Source organism: Hypanus sabinus, chromosome X1 (genome assembly GCF_030144855.1).
Source record: "Hypanus sabinus isolate sHypSab1 chromosome X1, sHypSab1.hap1, whole genome shotgun sequence".
NCBI lineage: Eukaryota > Metazoa > Chordata > Chondrichthyes > Myliobatiformes > Dasyatidae > Hypanus > Hypanus sabinus.
In genome coordinates, this window is record NC_082738.1 from 49,842,599 (window position 1) to 49,863,551 (window position 20,953).

Genomic DNA, 20,953 nt, shown 5'->3' on the forward strand with positions numbered 1-20,953 from the left:
CCTAGAAACAGTCTCTCCATGGATTTTGTTTTGATTTCAAATAAAAAATATTCACCAGCTATTAAAGCATTTTGTTGTCGAGCCTGTTCCAGTAGCAGCACATGTTGTAGAAGGGAGGGGTGACTGTGAGTGTTGGCTTCTCCTTCAATTGCTGTTGTTGGCAAGCAGGATGGTAGTGAAGTGGTACTCATAAACTTCCCTGTTAAGGCACCACCTTGACGCAAAGACTGAATAGCCTGTCGCTCTGCTTCTTGCTGGGCTGATATCTTTTGTGAGGGCTATAATGAGAAAATAATGACATTAACAAAATAAAAACATAGTTTTGAAAAAACATGCTTCCTTCAATCTACTAATTCAAAGAACTATTCATCAGTTTCATTGCTTTCAGCTTTGTTTATAGAAAGCAAACAAAAATCAAAACAGGAGCTACACATTTTCAAAATTAATCACGGCCACATTAATGCTCAGTATATACGCTCCACCAGAAGAATGGCCTGAATGTTAACTATGAGAAGAAGCCTATGACTGCAGTTACCTTCATTTGGGTAGCTCTTACATTAAAAAAAATCAGCAATTGAAGGATCTACTATCTCTGCACATACTGTAGCTTCATATGCTTTCCATATGCAGATCTGCCCAGTGAAGGTTCTTGATTTTGAGTATTAGTCTTGCAAATATATTTTGAATACAAAGGGAAATACATTCAACTGTCATATAATTTATTGTACTGGAGTACTAGAAAGTAGATTCAGTTTTCAACTGTTCTTGGCGATTCCATAGAGCACATTATTGGGATGAACTTACATATGGGCCTATAGCTTGTGTAACCAGCTTTAAGTCAAAAAATCAATGGACAGCTGTACTTTTGAAACACAATTCCTTCAAAGTTCATTCCCAGTCAGTTGTTCTAATCATATCAATGTTTTATTCCATCTTTGAAATAGATTTCATTGCCTCTAATGGAATGAAGTATGAGACAATACCATGTGATGACCTGACTACATAGAACATTTAGGAGTGAATAAGTGGAAAGAATCTCAAGGCAAAAATAATAAAGCCAATTTTCTTCACTTGAAATTTTTTTTTATTGTTGGCTAATTCAGTAACACCCACTTGTAGAAAGTCAATTAAAATAGAAGATACAAATCTAAAGAAATCTCATTTTTATTTGATTCAGTTCACTTAAAAGAATATATGGTGCCATAAGTAAACATTGTCTACTTACATTGATTTGTGAGTTGGATCCTGTGACTGCTGCTGGGAGCCCCAGGGAAATGTTAGGCAGAGAAGGGGATGTGTAGAGGGTGAGCTGACTTGCTGACCCATCAGTGTTTACTGCTTTGTGATGTGGGGGCATATGCTGTGGATGACAACAAAACATTGCTTTATATTCTGTTCATTAATAAGATCATTTGACCTAATTTTTTCTTATTTTTTGTACTAGGGCTCAATTCACGCTATATCCTCACTATACTTCATGAGAAACTGGATTCTTCACTATTCATTTAAGTGCCTCTCAATTCAACCCAATGCATGTCCAACTTTTTATATGGTTACTGAAGAATTTGGTTGGAACTTTGATATCAACAGGTGCTCATTAAATACACCGGGTGAATACTCTGCCACTGACAGTATTCTGCTTTAATGTGAAGTATGTTAAGATTTGCATGAGATTTCCTTGTCCAATAAAATCATCTGTCAGCTTGAATATTTAATAAAGAAATAATTATTCAGAGCACACTATGAAGTACATGTCAGTACAAGTACCAAAGATGACTATTACTAAAGTAATATCATAACCTTTTTAAAATATGTGAAATACTTAGCATATATTATTATTTTCAAAGTATCAATAACTTGACTATGAATAATGAAAGTAAATTCATACTGGAATTCTTAGTATTAAGAACAGTGGTTTGCAAATCCCAACAGGCATACAAGAGCAAATGATATTTTAATATTTGTTTTCAAGGAATTCTATAAGATATGGTTATTTTCGAAGTAAGTTATGCCTACAACATGGAGGCAAATACTGAAAGCAAATAGTGTCAAATGGTGGATTCACTGTCTGTATCTAAATAACTGAAAGCTAAATCTCTGAGGTACTCTAAGATGCAACATACATGTACAAGCATGTACATGCCTAGCATGTACAAGTGAAACCTTCCTGCTGCTTGGAATTACTTCGCGTTACTTCACTTTTTTTGTCTCCAGTTTCTCTCTAAAATATGGCAATCAAATAAAAATGGAAACTAAATATTAGTGCTTACTATAAGGTAAGATCCAATTAATTTAACTGCTGAGACAAATTAATCTCTATATTTCATTCTGAAAGGCATCTCAGAAGGGGAGAATATATTTGTGTGACAAATGTTCATTTATTTCATACATCAGGACCTGGTAATTGTTTCCCAACAATGATGGGGGCGAGTAGTGAATAGTTAAGTAAGTGGTAGGCTTCTTGTAATAGTTACATTTGGTTTTTGTGTTGTTCTGCCAAATTGTTGGGTTTCTCAATGTTGATATTTCTATTACTATGTAGAGTCAAGTTACTTAGCATACTTCAAAATGATATTGACATTGACTAACATTTTTCAAATGGAAACATACTATAAATATTATGGCAACAAATTAATACACCACTACCAGATTTTTCACTTGATACTTTGGGAAAAGAGCTTATGGCCCAACAATATACAAGAGAAAAACCTAGGTGGCTGGACTAAGGATACTTCATATTGCAATTTATTACAGAACTCTGAACAACTATTATGCTTACACACCTAGGTAACAGTTCAGCTTTTTAATCAACACAGTGTTCTTGATCATAGAGCAACAAAACTAATCTCCACAAAATTTTGTCGACCTCTTTTCCACCCCTTAAATCATTACTTAATCTCTTGCAGCAAAAATTCCTTTATAAAGGCTAAATAATGACAAGCCTTGACAAAAAAATCATTATTCTTGATATGAGGAGAGAGTCATAATTTGTCACAATACTTGACATTTCACACAAGTTCCTTCATTTTATAAATGTTTGCTCTCTACAGAAGTTTCAAGGTTAAATTACTTGTAAGTGGTCCTAATGTGCATGCAACCTCAAATAACTGAGCTCAACAGTGCAATAGTGTAATCTAAAAGATAAAAATGTTAAACTGGAGACAGAAAACCTTTTACCTGACTGCAGTCTTACATGTTACTGTATATTTCAGTTATTACCATGTAAATACCACTACACTACCCAACACAATCGCTAATGAAAAATATGTACTGTATTATTCTTTATAAATCAAAAATATTTGAAATCCATATTGAATACATATTTGAAGAAAGCAACACTGAAAACAATCTTGATTCAGATTCAAATAGGAGACACAAAATAACTCCCATAAACTACTAGCAACAGTAGTCCTCAGAAAACCAAACATTAGCCAGCTGAATCTTTGCGTTATTTTAAGTATTTTCAATAAAATCTCAAAATATGTGCAATGTGTACCATCATGTAAATCAAACTGCAGAGGTGGAGCCATATACACATGAATATTAAATATCTAATTTAGACCAAACTAGTAAAGGACTACTATAAAATAAATACAGTCAGTCTCGATCTAGATTACATTGGACTCTATCCCAAAAGAATAAAGCTCATTCTAAAATCAGAAAATTTGCACTGGTTCAATTGACTTGGCATAAAACACACTGGTAAGCCGGAACGAGAGTTTTAGTTTTAACTCCTCACATTCTGAATAATTGGAAGGGAGAGAAGAAGGAACTACCTACAATAAACTATTAAAGAATATAAGATTTTAAATAACTCAGTTTACAAAATTAGTATAGATAGTATATTGTATACATAGTTCAAAATTACTGAAGCCTATTACAGTGCAGTCTAGAATATTTGCTATTTTTAACATCTAATGGTTTTTATTAATCTTAATTTGACTCTGCAGTCTTGAATACGAAAGCAAATGCACAACATAAGGTACAAGTTAATTTAAGCAAATACTTATAAGGCCAAAACTCAAAATTACTACCTATAGACTTTAAAGAAACAGCTTATAAAAAGGTTTGTTATTATATACTTGGAAATAACTGGTTTACAGATTTAATGGTAGGTACAAGCTATTACCTCAGCATGAATATTGGGTACAGAACTAGTTGTTCCGTTCTCTGCAGGAATATTGTTTGAATTGTTCGGAGAGCTAGGGCCAGAGCCAGGAGCGCTATTACAGACTGAGGAAACTGAAACAATCAAAACAAAGAAACTAGCATCAGGGAAACAGCAGTTTCATCAGATTCTAGTTAAATGCTTAAGAATAAAAAGCATAGTTTAACCCCTATTACTCAACACAAGCCATATTTAGACATTTCAAGGGATGATTTGCTTCCCACCCACCCCTCAATGTAAGGTGTAATACCTTAATTGATTCACAAGCTACATTTATCAACTTCTGCACTTGCCAACTTGGAACTTTCCAACTATTTGTATTAATGGGTAGAAAATTTCTGGTTGGCCAGTGGAGGCAGAAAATTTCCAAACACAAAATAATAACACAAATGTTTTTGCAAGCATGTAAGAAGTCACAAATGATTTTCTTGGTTTTAGTCTAAAATAAGGATTGTATTAAAATGTTATGATGGCAGATATGGCCTCTTTCAAATGTCCCCTTATGGTCAATGATTTAAAGTAAGTTGAAAACATATTGAGCCTGTCTGAAAACTCCTTTTGTATGAAAAACATTGTGGTGAGGCACATCCATTTACGGCACATCTTTATGGTAAATATAATTTTTTTTCCACAATTTGTTTAAAACAGCGGATGCAATTTAGTTTATCTGTAAAATCCTTGAATTGAAACTTCCACCTTTCACATTGATAATGGGCAGCAGCTCTGTATTGCTTGCAACTACTCTGTTGCACATGCAAATTCTCATGATGGATATTTTTCATGACAGACATCAGGCAGCAAGATGGTGAGGCGTAAGCCTTGTTGAAGGATCACAATTTCTCCAATTCATGTATTAGAAACAAAAGTCAATGATAGTATTTTTCTCTATGAAAGAGTAAGAACTTAATAAGATGTTCTTTCTTCTATGAATAAACCAATAAAAATAAGTTTTTTCATTGTCCATCATACATGTTAGTAAATAACATTCAACTTTTTAAACAAACCTATTATGATTGATCACCATATTAAATACACCTCAAACATGTGTATCTTAAAAATGGAACATTAATTAGTTTTCACCTTACCCACCTATTTGGGGTAGATTAAGGAAACTTTGTAATACTTAAATGACATAGGGTATATGACATAGCTTTTCCTGGCATTTTTTTTCCTACCAGCCCACCCCCGATTATAAAATTACCCTTACAGCTGCCAGGCACTTTGTATATAAAGATAAATATGGACTGGTTCAACAAATTTGAAATCATTTATGCACTGATGCATCAATGTTAAAAAGAAAAGAAAAATAGTGTCCTGCTTCCATGGAGTATAATGAATTTGTGGGAGCTATTTTGTCTTTTTTCTCTTCCTAGCTCCATGAGATACAATAATGGGAGATCCACCTCTCAGTTATGAAAGGACAGAAAGCCAATGGAAGAATAAAAATCAGGACTAGGCACATATATCACTTTTGGCAGATATATCACAGTGGGTCCAAGGCTTCATTCCAAATGGAGGATATGCTCATATTCCTGTTGGCCTAGAAATGAAACACATATTACTGCACTAGAATTATAGTACTCATGTTTTTAGTAGTACAGGTGTTCAGGGTGGAAAAAGAATGGCATCAGCCAGCGTAGCTCAATCTTCTAGAGTTCCAAAGATGGTCACCATATTTGAAAATTGCACAATGTCAACTTGGTAATGACCATAGGGAACTGTTTTTGCTGAATCTGTAACAGTAGAAAGCAGATGCCGAGTTCTGGCTTACGCTGCAAAGTCACTACTGTTGATACATATGAAACAACTTGCACAGGAAATAACAATAATAGGCAACTACAACTTTAATCCTACCTCAATTATTAAAAGGATTCAGAAATTTTAATCTCTGAGCACTATAAGGGAGTACATCGCATGGGCAAGACTGCTCAAAACCATCTAATTCAGCATCACCTTCAGAGTCCACATGGGGGAGTCAGATCTGGACTGTTCCTTGAGTGGCCTGAACAATCTTAATTATTATTTGTTTCCAGTTTTGCCAAAAGCTGCTAATAGATTTGTGTACCTTTTGATTTTCCATGGGAAGTTAAAAGCTAAATCCTCTTATTATACCATTTCTATTATATTACTTTTGTTCCTATACACATTCTCATCATTAATGTGGTCCTAGCACTCATTTGAATCTGCACCTATTCCTGAGAGCAATCTTGGTTTATTGTTGTCACATCTACTGTGCTACAGTACAATGCTGAAAGAACAGATAGTTATCATTATCATACCAGGTCTACCAATTGTGAGCAATTTGGAACTAATTTAGATGGCCAGATTGCACTCATTGTGTTTTATGAATTCATCAAAAAATGGAGGGAAACTGCAACATTAAGATGACAACTCAAGTATTATTGGAATACAAATGTACCAAAATACTCCAGTTTCAGTACCATTAACCAAGAAACATTTTAATACACAACTGGATTACCTATACCCCCCCATAACACTGGACATCAAAGATCTTGCTCCTGAGTACTTTAGGGTGTATCTTATGGATTTTGCCTGCCGATCATAATAATCACCATGAAATTTCCCAATTATGCACTATTTTTTTAAAGCGCATATATTTGTTATTTCAGTTTGTAATTCAAGTGAATTAAAATGTTGCCCACAATGCAAGCTGAAAAGTTTTATATCTTCTCAGGCATGCTTCGGCAGGGCAGATGCTGCATGGCAGGACAGGTTTTAGAAAGGCTATAAAAACATCACGCACACACTGTTCATTGCATTGCATTTACATGCATAATCGGTTTGTGATCATGTTGATGCACATGCTCCACAGGCATAGCATACTGTGTGTACTCATTATAATAAAGTGATTGTATTTTCAGAAGTATTTGTGATAGCAAAATGTCTCACCAATGTTGCAGCTTTCTGTTATATTTGTGGCAAGTATATGCTTATATCTCAAAGATGGAGCCTGACTCCTCTTATTAAAAAAGCTACGAACTCTACTTTGGGTGTAAAATTAGTGACCATGTCAAAGCCTGGGCTCCTCACATTTGTTGCACAACATGCACTGTCAATCTCAGAGCTTGGTTCAGAAGTACTCAGAAATCAATGCCATTCACTGTACCAATGACATGGCGTGAGCAGAAGGATCATGTGACCAACTGCTACTTCTGTCTTTCCAGTGTGTCTTGTTTCTCTGCTAAAAACAAGAAATCTATTGACCCTCTCTTCAGCCAAGAAGCTTGTGCTGCATGATGATCGTCTTCCCGTATCAAAGCCACCAGAGACATGGAGTCCAGAGGAGGCAGACGAAGGTCCCATGATGCACGAGTCTCATCTGATAACTTAGAGTTACTGTAAATAATCTGGTCAGAGACTGGAGTTTATCAAAGGCAAAAGCAAAATTACTGGGTTGAAGACTGCAAGAATGGAATCTGCTGTCACCAGGCACAAAAATTTCCATGAAATATTTCTATATTTGAGACAGGTGCTTCCCAGAATAACTTGAAGCCAAGACTAAGGAAGGCATTTTTGTTGGTCCACAAGTCAATGACAGGCAATTCGAAGAACTTCTAGTGGGACCAGAGAAAATCACATGGAAAACATTCAAGGATGTTGCTGAAAAAATTCTTGGCAACTACAGAGTACCAAACTACATGCAGCTGGTTGACAATATGCTTCAAGCATACAAAACTATTCAGTGCAACATGTCACTGAAAATTTATTTTCTCCATTTCTATTTAGACATCTTCCCTGAAAATCTTGGCAATGTTAGTGATGAGCATGTTGAAGGGTTTCACCAGGACGTTGCAGTCATGGAGAAATGATATCAGGGCAACTGGAATCCATCAGTGCTGGCTGATTATTGTTGGACATTTAAGCGAGAAGCCTCAGGCACTGAGTACAAATGAAAATCATCAACGGAATGTTTCTAGCTCAGTTGAACTATTGCAAAGCATCAGTATCGTTAAGCAATTAAACACATTATATTCAATAAAAGTTAATTTCTTATTTCTCCAAATTCCTACATGATACAAATAGCCTGAAATTATATATGGATTCAGCTTCAAGCGGTCTATCATAACAAAAAAAATACTGAGGATGCATCACTTTCGAAAAAGTTTGCTGTTCAGTGTAATTAGAACACCTTATCTACATTTAAATTATTTTATTTGAATATTCCAAAAATGGATAAATGTAATTTATTTTAACTTGTTGCAGACACAAAGAAGGTGGGTTTACTATCACATTAAAAATCTCTTATTCAATACCCATAGTTTGCAGAAAACTCCAGGAACTGGGTAGATGTTGCTTCCAAGGTCCACCAATTTTACACATTTTAGTTAGCCGAGTTAACATAGATTAGGAATGTCCCATCTTTGATTACATCATCTTTGGACTAGGACAAATAAATCATCTGGATACCCGATCACTATCTGTGACCACTCTTAGAGATTGCTTCTCCTGACTTCCAGTTAGTACAGTTCTGGGCACTTAGTTATTGTGCATGGATGACACAGTGTTGTTGTCTCACAGATCTGGTGACCTGGATTCAACACACACAAAATGCTGGTAGAACGCAGCAGGCCAGGCAGCATCTATAGGAAGAAGTACAGTTGACGTTTTGGGCTGAGACCCTTCATCAGGACTAACTGAAAGAAAAGATAGGAAGAGATTTGAAAGTAGGAGGGGGAGGGGGAGATCTGAAATGATAGGGGAAGACAGGAGGGGGAGATATGAAGCTAAGAGCTGGAAAGGTGATTGGCAAAAGGGATACAGAGCTGGAGAAGGGAGAGGATCATGGGACAGAAGGCCTAGGGAGAAAGAAAGGGGGAGGGGAGCACCAGAGGAAGATGGAGAGCAGGCAAGGAGTGGTTGTGAGAGGGACAGAGAGAAAACAAGGGGGGGGAGGGGATAAATAAATATGTCAGGGATGGGGTAAGAAGGGGAGGGGGGCATTAACAGAAGTTAGAGAAATCAATGTTCATGCCATCAGATTGGAGGCTGCCCAGACGGAATATAAGGTGTTGTTCCTCCAACCTGAGTGTGACCTCATCTTGACAGTAGAGGAGGCCATGGAAAGACATATCAGAATGGGAATGGGATGTGGAATTAAAATGTGTGGCCACTGGGAGATCCTGCTTTCTCTGGTGGACAGAGTGCAGGTGTTCAGCGAAACGGTCTCACCAAAATATAGAAGGCCACACCGGACGCAGTATACCACACCAGCCGATTCACAGGTGAAGTGTCACCTCATCTGGAAGGACTGTCTGCGGCCCTGAATGGTGGTGAGGGAGGAAGTCCAAGGGCAGGTGTAGCACTTGTTCCACTTACAAGGATAAGTGCCAGGAGGGAGATTGGTGGGAAGGGATGGGGGGGACGAATGGAGAAGGGAGTCGCGTAGGGAGCGAACGCTGCAGAAAGCGGAAGGGGGGGAGAGAGGGAAAGATGTGCTTGGTAGTGGGATCCTGTTGGAGGTGGCAGAAGTTACGGAGAATTATATGTTGGACCCATAGGCTGGTGGGGTGGTAGGGGAGGACAAGAGGAACCCTATCCCGAGTGGGGTGGCGGGTGGATGGGGTGACAGCAGATGTGCCTGAAATGGGAAAGATGTGTTTGAGAGCAGAGTTGATGGTGGAGGAAGGAAAGCCCGTTTCTTTAAAAAAGGAAGACATCTCCTTCATCCTGGAATGAAAAGCCTCATCCTAGCTTTTCACCCGAGGCTCTTCAAGCCTCACCTACCACCCCACCAGCCTCTGGGTCCAATATATAATTCTCCGTAACTTCTGCCACCTCCAACTAGATCCCACCACCAAGCACATCTTTCGCTCCCCCCCCCCTTTCTGCTTTCTGCAGAGATCGCTCCCTATGCGACTCCCTTGTCCACTCGTCACCCCCATCCCTTCCCACTGATCTCCCTCCTGGCACTTATCCTTGTAAGGGGAACAAGTACTACACCTGCCCTTACACTCCTCCCTCACCACCATTCAGGGCCCCAGACAGTCCTTCCAGGTGAGGCCACACTTCACCTGTGAGTCAGCTGGTGTGGTATACTGCGTCTGGTGTTCCCGGTGTGGCCTTTTATATATTGGTGAGACCCGACGCAGACTGGGAGATTTCTTGCTGAAAACCTGCACTCTGTCTGCCCGAGAAAGCAGGATCTTTCAGTGGCCACACATTTTAATTCCATGTCCCATTCCCATTCTGATATGTCAATCCATGGCCTCCTCTACTGTCGAGATGAAGCCACACTCAGGTTGGAGGAACAACACCTTATATTCCGTCTAGGTAGCCTCCAACCTGATGGCATGAACATTGATTTCTCTAAATTCTGTTAATGCCCCCCTCCCCTTCTTACTCCATCCCTGACATATTTATTTATCTCCTCCCCCCCTTGTTTTCTCTCTGACCCTCTCACAATCACTCCTTGCCTGCTCTCCATCTTCCTCTGGTGCTCCCCTCCCCCTTTCTTTCTCCCTAGGCCTCCTGTCCCATGATCCTCTCCCTTCTCTAGCTCTGTATCCCTTTTGTCAATCAACTTTCCAGCTCTTAGCTTCATATCTACCCCTCCTGACTTCTCCTATCATTTCGGATCTCCCCCTCCCACTTTCAAATCTCTTACTATCTTTTCTTTCAGTTAGTCCTGACGAAGGGTCTCGGCCCGAAACATCGACTGTACTTCTTCCTATAGATGCTGCCTGGCCTGCTGTGTTCCACCAGCATTTTGTGTGTGTTGCTAGAATTTCCAGCATCTGCAGATTTCCTCATGTGACCGGGATTCAATCCTGCACTTGGATACTGTCAGTGTGGAGTTTGTATGTTCACTCTATAACCCCAAAGATTTCACTGGCTGCTCAGGTTTCTTCCTAATTCCCTAAAATACACTAGTGGGTTGGTTACTGTCTCCTATAAAGGACCTTTACAGGAGGATGGTTATGGGGGAATTACAGGGATTTCATGAGCATATGAGAAAGAATAGGCTACATGAAAATAAGATGACATGAGAAACAGCCAGGTTAAGTTCACAGGTCACATACACATGGATAATGATTTCATGGACACCAATTTACTCCCATGAAATCTTATAGGTAATTAACATTTTAAGAAAGGAGGGAAAATATTAGTAAAATTACAAAAGTAATGTTAGCAGCATATTGAAAATATGCCAACAAAGCTATTTGTTTAATTTCCAGATTACACAGTTATAAAGTGATATTCAGTGCATTATCTTGTTTCTGTAACCTTACCTGTAATTTCGATTGCTCTCTTCTTGAATGTGCTAATTATTGTGCCATCTTTCCTCCTCAATAATGGGCTGCTTCTCCTTTCAGCCACTTTCTGTTTTAATCTGGAACGCACCTTCAAATTAGGTTCGGAAGCTGTAAATATTATTTGAACAAAAATGTAATTAAGCCTTAGATTTGTTGACTTTTATCAGGCTTGAACAGCAAGTGCTAAAGATTTAATATTCATTAAGACAAACAGATGCAGAGAGGATGTTTAGCCAATTATTTTTAATGATACCTACTAACATAAGAATTCCTCCTGTCCTCTCTAAAATTGAAGTTATTCTAAATTGTGATACAGGGATAAAGAACAGTATAGCACAGTATAGGCCTTTCAGCCCATGATGTTATGCCAACCCTTTAATCTACACCAAGATAAATTTAACACATCCCTCCCACATAGGCACACGGATGAATGAAAAATGGAGGGCTAACTAAGAGTCTCTTAAATGGCCCTAATGTATCTGTCTCCACCAGCACCCCGACAGTGTGCTCAAACACTTACCACTTTCTGTACATTAAAAAAAACTACCTCTGACATCCTCCTATACTTTTTCGCAAATACCATAAAATTATGTCCCCTCATATTAGCTCTGGCTGTCCACTCTACGTGTGTCTCTTATTATCTTGTACACTTCTAAGAAGTTACTTTTCATCCTCCTCCTCTCCAAAGAGAAAAGCCTTAAGCTGGCTCAGCCTATCCCTGCAAGACACGTTTTCTAATCCAGGCAGCATCCTGGGAAATCTCCTCTGCACCTTCTCTAAAGCTTCCACATAATGAAATGACTAGAACTGAACACAATACTCCAAGTGTGGTCTAACCAGAGGTTTATGGAGCTGCAACATTACCTTGCAATTCTTGAACCCAACCCCTGACTAATGAAGGCCAACATACCATACACCTTCTTAACCACCCTAACAACTGGGCTGCAACTTTGATGGATCTATGGATGTGAACTCAAGATCCATCTGTTGGTCCACACTGTTAAGAATCGTGTCATTAACCTGTATTTTGTCTTCAAGTCTGTTCTTCTAAAGAGAATCACTTCACACTTTTCTGGATTGAACTCCATCTGCCACTTCTCAGCCTAGCTCTGCAACCTATCAATATCATGTTGTAACCTAAGACAATCCTTACTTGAGTGAAGTTTCACTTATCTCTTACTTGTTGACCCACACTGCTGATATTAAAGTTATCATTATTGTTAGTCAACCATCTGTTTTGTCGCTCTCGATCTCTGTAATTGCTTCTAGCCCTGAAATTTTCTAAGATAGCTCTGTTCTGACCTTATGAACATCATGATTTCAAGCATTCCACCAACTGGAATCTCCAAACTCCAAGCATTTCTTCTGCAAGTATCCACTCCACTTTCCCTTCCTTAAAGAAGACCTCAGAACCTTCCCCCATGAAAGCTTTTGGTCATGTGCTGTAACATATCCTTATATGGCTATTTTTATTTAATAATACTGTTGGAGTGCTTTCGGGCAATTTAGAAAATTAAAAGCACTTGATTAAAAACACTTTTATTGGAATTCCTGCATATTAATGCCCCCAAAATACATTGCAATGAGTTACAAGTTCTTGTTACTACTCAAAGAAATATACTACACATAAAAATATTAATAAATGTGGCTAATTACATTTGATTCAAGATTGTTAATGTCATTTCCAGTTTACAAAATATTGTTACTCCAGATCAAATGCAACACAGAAATAAAATACAATAAATATAAATACATAAGATAGCTTATATACATAAATGGAGTGTATGTACAGTATATAGAGTGATGCTTGGTACAGAAGTGTCTATACATAAAGATATTGACAGTAACTGATAAAGTAGTGGTGGTGGTGGGTGGGGGATGTGGAAGGATGAGTTAGTGGGTGAAGGTGTTGATCAGTCTTACCGCTTGGGGAAAGTAACAGTTTTTAAGTCTAGTGATTTTGGCATGGATCATCCCTGATGGGAGTGGGACAAACAGTCCATGAGCAGGGTGTGTGAGATTCTTCATGATGCTATAGTCCCTTTTCTGTACATACAGTATGTCTTGTATGTGAGGATACTCTCTACTGCTCATCTGTAGAAGGATGGAAGAATAGATGTACAAAGTCCAGTTCTCTTCAGCCTCCTCAGGAAGTAGTGGGATTGCTGAGCTTTCCTGATTGTGTAGGATGTGTTCTGGGACCATGAGAGGTTGTGTGAGATGTGCACTCCCAGGTGTTTGAAACTGATTGCAGTTTCCACAGCTGTGCTGGCAATGTAAAAAGGGGTGTAAGTGGTGCGGAATTCCCAAGTTGATAACTGACTCCTTTATCTTGTAGACATTGAGGAAGAGGTTATTTGTCTGGCACTGGGTCTCGAGCACTTCCAACTCCTCTCTGTAGTCCCTCTCATCGTTGTTGGTGATGAGTCCCACCATTGGCGAACCTGACAATGTGATTACCTGGGTGTTTGGCCATGCATCACGTGTGAGTAGAGTGTACAACAGTGGGCTCAGCACACAGTCCTGGTGGGGGGGGGGGGGCACCTGTGTTGAGGATGATGGGGAGGGAGGAACAGTTGTGCACCCTATCTGAGGTCTATTCGTTAGTCAGTCCAATACCCAGTTGCACAGGGGTGTATTTAGAATGAGGAGTGGGAGTTTGTTCACCAAGGTCTGTGGGACAATAGCGTTGAATGCTGAACTAAAATCCAGAAACAGCATTCTGATGCAAATGTCCTTGTTTTCTCGGTGTGTCGAGGCCAAGTGCATGACAGATGCTGCGATATCTGCCGTAGAGCAGTTCTGTCAGTGAGCATATTGGTGAGTGTCCAGTGTGGCAGGAATGGAGTTGTTGATGTATGCCATCACCAGCCATTCAAAGCACTTCGTGATGATTGGCGTCAGTGCCACTGGGTGGTAGTTGTTTAGCTCTGAGGGTGTAGAGTTCTTAGGTACAGGGATGATGGTGACTGGTTTGAAGCACGTGGGTCAGCAGCCTGGATGAGTGAAGTGTTGAAGATGTCTGTGAAGACATCAGTGAGCTACTGGTCTACATGTGACCCAAGAAACTGCAGAGAGTTGTGGACACAGCCTAGCAGATCACAGGAACCAGGTTCCCTTCCGTGGATTTTGTCCACACTTCTCACTGCCTCAGCAAGGCAGCCAGCAAAATCTAAGACCCCACCCACTCCAGACACTTCCTTCAACTCTCTCCCATTGGGCAGAAGATATAAAAGCCGGAAAAGCACCAGACTTCAGGGTAGCTTCTATCCCACTGCTGTCAGATTCTTGAACAAATCTCTTGAATGATAAGATGGATTGAGTCTCACAATTTACCTAATTATGATCTTGCACTCTTAGTGTTTACCTGCACTGCACATTTTCAGCAGCTTTTACACTTTACACTGCATTATTATTAACTTTATTCTAGCTCAATGGACAATACAATGATTTGATTTGTTTAAACAGTATGCAAGACAAGCTTTTCACTGTATCTTGGCACATGTGACAATAATGAATCAATACCAATACTGCACCTTGAAAATATTTGAATGATCAGTATCAAAATAATGTGAGGGAAAAGAAGCATACAAATGTATTGGGAAAATCTATACTTTGTACTTTCCACTCAACCTTCAATGATTTTTCCAGCTTTCTGCATACCAAAAAGCAGTAGTGATATGCTCTTAGACTTTATTAAAACTGCATATATAAAAACCATTTTCATCTAATTCTAATCAGTCTAATGTGATATCAAGAAAAAATGGAGTACAACTATATGACAAAGACTATGGGCTTTGGCAACATGTAGTTTGTTGCCCTGAAGAGTGTTCATCACAGATACATTTGCACGACAGACTGAAAAATTGCCCAGGTATGCCCTATTCACTGAAAGCAGTATGTATTTATCCAGCCAGTTATCACCCAATCAATCCTAAAAATAATCGAAGCACCCGACAACAGTGTGAGGTGAGTGGTACGAATAACAAGATGACTGAAGCTCACTTTGGGTTTCATAAGGATAACTTTCCTTGACACTTCAAGTTTAGACAACCTTGGTGTAAACATGAACAAGACAACAGTTCCAGGTGATGTAAAAATGACTGGCCTTTTCATTTAATTCAACATGGCATTTCATCATAAGCAACCTCAAGGAGTGTTAGTAGAAATGGGGCTATTGAGAATCAAAAGGAGGAGTCTCTGAACACTAAATACTAGAATCAGACTCATACCTAGAAATCAGCTGAAATCGTATGAAGGCATCACAGAAAGAGCATCTCAAGGTAATGTTTTAGTTTTTTAGGGCAATGTAATTGGTGGAAACGTACAGAATTCACAACCACTGACATTGGATTGAGGTTCACTTTAAGAGGTGGGGCTAACATGATGACGTAATTATGTAAAGGACTTTTACCGTGCTCTCTCTCCTGGGAAATCACTATCCTTGTTTATTTTTAAACAACTCGCCATGCAGCAAATACCTGATCAAGTTCGCATAACCCTCGCTAATGCACCTGAGGAGGAGTATAGGGAACTTGATAAATGGGTGATAGTCTACACACAAGCTAGGCAGTGCTGCATCATTCCCGGCTCTTTCTCTACCTCAGTAAGCCCGGTCAGCAAGTCCCCCAACATAAGGATGTCCGTGGCTGAAACAGACGTCGCTGGGCCTGTGCTTTTACCATACTTGCTTTGGTATGAATGCTAGGAAGTGCCAACCACCTTGCAGTTTCAATGGTGCCAGGGCATCAGGACATCAGAGGTCTGTGAAAACCATGAGTTCCAGCTGCCAGGGACACCTACTATTCATTATGGACACCCTTTCACGGCAATGCTTCCTGTGTGACACGGGTGCTCAAGTGGGTGTGCTGCCTGTATTGCCTATTGATGAAAGAGTGAGGAAACCTCACTGGAGGCTGCCAGTGGCAGCAGGATCCACACCTACAGAACATGATGGGAGATGCTCTGCTTCAGTGGGCAACATTACACATGGGACTTCGTCCTGGTAAAGTGATCTGGTCAGCCTCTCAAAAGCGTTCCACCCTTCTCAGTAAATTCAATTCCTTTACATTTATTCCTATCTCCCATCATGGTGTACAGCACTCTTGGGTTCCTGTTGACCTACATTTTGCCTAGTTTGTTTTCATCTGCCATGATGGTCTGTTTCACGTTTTGGAACACAGAGAAAAGACTTTTATCATAGATAAGAGGGGTAAATCTGAACACATTTCAGTAGATCGCCTTAAACCGGCCGACCAAGATTTGGAGGATTCTACTACCATGCCCCTGCTGTCACAACATGACCATGAGCGTGTCAACACACTTAAGTTCCTCCACCTATGAGCATAGGACCCAAGTCGGGCGACTTGCCTGAGCCCCGGAAAGGCATACAATGCTGATTTTAGTGAATTCTGAAGGGATCTGTGTAGGGTAATGTAATTGGTGGGAATGAACATTATTCACAACCACTGATATTGCACTGGAGTTCACTTTAAGAGGTTGGTCTGATACGATGAGGTAAAGACGTAAAGGACTTTTAACTCCCCTGGTGTTCAATAAATGAGTTGCTACAGATTTTCTTAAACATGAAATGCCTTTGATGTTTGTGAAAACCAACAGTTTGAACTGCCTTTAACTGCTTCATCAGTTGTTTGAATAAGTGCAGCTTTAACAACACTCAAGCAGCTCCACATCCTCTTAATTAGCAATCTATTTGCTGTCTTAATCATTCCCTTTCTCCACCAATGGTGCTTGTGGTTGCAGCGCTCATCATTTCAGTATATGATACATTGGAGCAATTAACCAATTATAAGATCAAAGGCAGAAGCCACTTGAGAACACCAATACCTTTATGTACCCTCTGAGTAATGGACCATTCTAACTTACAAATTTTGTGCATTGTTTTATTATCAGTATGTTAAAATTCTGTGAGGCTAATAACTTCATCCTTTATTGACACATTATTTAGAGTTTGAGCCTAACCAATAAGCTAATGTGAAGAATAGACCAGTTAACTAAGCTGAAAATATTTCCAGCTGGTAAGGACAATATTTATTCTCCATCTGTGACTGCCTTTCAGAACTTGGTGGTGAGGCGCTTCCTTGACCACTATTGTAGCCCACTACTAATGACACATCTAAATGGTTGCTGGGTAGGTGGTTCTAGGATTTAGATTCAGTTATAATGAAGTAACTACAACATTTCCATATCAAGATGGCATATGGCAAGATGGCAAAAGCAGCATGCACGTTCTGTTCTTGACTTTCATGGTAAATGGGGTCGTGGGTCAAAGAACTGCTGTCATATTAGCCCAGCAACGTATACTATAGATAGCACAAATAGCTGCCAGTGTGTACTGCACTTGGAGGGTAAGAATGTTAAGTAGAGCAGATGGGTGGTCATCAAGTGAGCTGTTATGTCCTGTGTGATGTTGAGCTTATTTTGCTTTTGCAGCTGCATGTATCCAGAGACAATAGACAATGTTTCATTACATTTCTGACGTGTCTTGTATTTAGTGGATGGCTTTGGGGTACGAGAAGGTCAATCACTTGTCAGAGTACCTAGCATCTAACCAGCAATGCTTGTAGCTCAAATGCTTATCAGGCTAGTTGAATGGAAATTCTGGTCAATATTGACTTCTAGGATGTTTATACTTCAGGACTTAATGACAGTCAAGTTATTAAATGTGACAGATTAGTGGTCAGATGCTCTCTTGCTTTTTATACCAGCTGCTACCATCTGGGAAACGGTATCACAGCATGAAAGCCAGGACCAACAGGCTCTGGGACAGCTTCTTCCACCAGGCCATCAGACTGATTAACTCATGCTGATTTGAGTGTATTCTATGTTACATTGACTGTTCTATTTACTATAAATTACTATGATTGCACATTCCACATTTAGACAGAGAAGTAACAAAGATTTTTACCCCTCATATATGTGAAGGATGTAAGAAATAAAGTCAACTCAATACTCAGATCTCATGAAAGAATTAAAAAAAAGATGTTTATCAATGGCTTGATATTCCTCGGTTTTCTAGAAGGAAATCTATTTTACTTTCCAAAATGGGATAAACCGGCCATCTACAGTTTTTAGTTTTGATTCCTCAGAATTCCTTTTGTGGTGGAATGAAAAACACAGATAGTTACAGTCACAGATGCATCACAAGAATCCCTCTGAAATACAAAGAAAGGCATTTGTTTGCAAACTGTGATGGTAAGTTCAAGGGAAAAAAAATCAATTTTCCTGGTAAAAAAAATACAAATAAGGAAATAATTATTTGAAAGTAGTAATAATATGCACTTTCCAATACTCCAGTCATTTGCTGCAAGAAAATGCAGGTGCTGGAAATCTGAAGCAAAAACAGAAGATGCTGGAAATACTCAGCAGTTCAAGCAGAATAGACAATATAGAAAGAATCGACATTACAGATTAAGGTCTTTGATACTTTGCAATTATTTTGTATGCTTTTCTATATTTTCAAAGGTAATCTTAATTGCAACCACAGCTGGTTAAATATTTATAAACAGATTAAATATATCTTCCTTAACCACTTATTACTGCTTGACAACTGCAAATACATGAGAAAACTCATTAAACTGATGTACAACGTAAGTAATTCACTTATTTGCAAGTAAATAAAAATACCAAACAACTGAACCATGATGTTGATTAGAACTAAGTCCCTGTCATTGTAGTCGACTTAGACTTAACCTAACTTTTAATGTTAGTTAGTTACTGCCTGCTACATTACTGGCATTTAGGGCAGCAATGTTTAACATTATACTAACATCATCTCTATGACTCGAGTAAAATGGACATTTACTTTTCTTTGCTTTGAAAATAATTGTTATTAAATGCTGACTACTTACCAGTTTTTCGGAGTGGAAAGTCATCTTTACCATCATATGATCCCAGCAATGGGACTTTATAGGTGGGAGGTGTTGTACTCTGGGGTGGGGAGCTCTGGTCCAGTGATGCATGATGGGCTCCCCTGATAAAAATAAGAGAAAAGCTTAACATTATAATGGGGTACTTCCAATTGCACACTTAATGTGCACATGGAGTGGACGAAGACTATAACGGTCAGAAGTAACCGTGATTTTCCAATTATTAAGAAAATAATGCTCACTGAATGAAATTCCTTGCAATTTATTTACTCACTTTAGTTCAACCATCCAGAAACAAACCGACTTCATTTGCTTCAACATTTAATTAAATGATTGGAGGATTTTTGTCTCTACCATTAATGTGTGAAATGATGAGGTACAGTAATAAAGCAATCATGTTAGTAGACTGCTCTGCAGAGGCCTAACTTATAACCTGGTGACAACAGATAGGATTATCTCAAAGTAAAGCTTTAATTTCAAATAATTAAGTTAATATGGAAGTGAAAAGCTAGAGCATAGAAACATTACAGGCCCTTCAGCTCACAATGTTGTGCTGACAATGTAACCTACTCTAGAAACTGCCTAGAATTTCTCTACTGCATTTCCCTAATCGATTTTTCTGAGCTCCATGTACCCATATACCAGTCGTTTAAAAGACCTTATTGTATCGGACTCCACCACCGTCGCTGGCAGTACATTCCACACACCCACCACTCCCTGTGTGAAAAACTTACTCCTTTCATGCACTCTGTACCTACTTCCAAGCACCTTAAAACTGTGCCCCCTCACGTAAGCCATTTCAGCCCTGGGAAAAGCCTCTGGCTATCCACACGATCAGTGCCTCTCATCATCTTATACACCTCTATCAGGTCACTTCTTATCCTCCAGTAAAAAGCTAAATTCACTCAACCTATTTTCATAAGGCACATGCTCCAATCCAGGCAACGTGCTTGTAAATCTCCTCTGCACTCTTTATAGAGTATCCACATTCTTCCTGTAGTGAGGTACTCCAAGTACGGTCTGACCAAGGTCTTACATAGCTGTAATATTAGATCACAGCTCTTGAACTCAATCCCATGGTTGATGAATGCCAACACACCATACACCTTCTTAACAACACAGTCAACCTGAGTGACTGACACTCAGTCACTATGGACACTGACCCCAAGATCTTTCAGATCCTCAACACTGCCAAGAGTTTTAACATTAATACTATATTCTGTCATCATATTTGACCTACCAAATGAACTACTTCACACTTATTTGGGTTGAACTCCATCTGCCACTTCTCAGCCCAATTCTGCATCTTATCAATGTCCTGCTGTAACCTCTGAGAATCCTCCAGACTATCCACAACACCCCCAACCTTTGTGTCATCAGCAAACTTACTAACCCACCCTAGCTAGCTTAAAAGATAGTGACAATAACTGCTGTTAATATGCATTTGGCTCATTGCTGTCCTTCATCAAAAAAGCCTGCCACTCTTAACATTGTGGAACATATGTGAACAAGGACCATACCAATGCTTCTGATGTTAAAATACCTGCAGAAATTGTATCAGCAGTTCTGGGACAGTTAGGGATTGGTTTTAAATGCTGGTTGAGTTAATAAACCCAATTTCT

At 39.1% G+C, this 20,953-nt stretch overlaps 1 protein-coding gene across 14 annotated transcripts in view; it reads right to left on the reverse strand.

The window, feature by feature from the left end:
* Positions 1-20,953, reverse strand: part of hdac5 (histone deacetylase 5) — a 334,015-nt gene that overhangs the window by 70,547 nt on the left and 242,515 nt on the right. For all 14 annotated transcript variants that reach the window (XR_009509038.1, XM_059956583.1, XM_059956578.1 and 11 more), the window contains 5 exons: positions 19,314-19,435; positions 11,419-11,550; positions 4,130-4,242; positions 1,226-1,360; positions 56-278 (listed from right to left, as the gene is read on the reverse strand). Coding sequence is in view for 13 of the 14 variants with exons in the window: in XM_059956583.1 (XP_059812566.1) it covers positions 56-278; positions 1,226-1,360; positions 4,130-4,242; positions 11,419-11,550; positions 19,314-19,435 (725 nt within the window). In the remaining variant the exon portion in view is untranslated. The remainder of the gene's footprint in view (positions 1-55; positions 279-1,225; positions 1,361-4,129; positions 4,243-11,418; positions 11,551-19,313; positions 19,436-20,953) is intronic.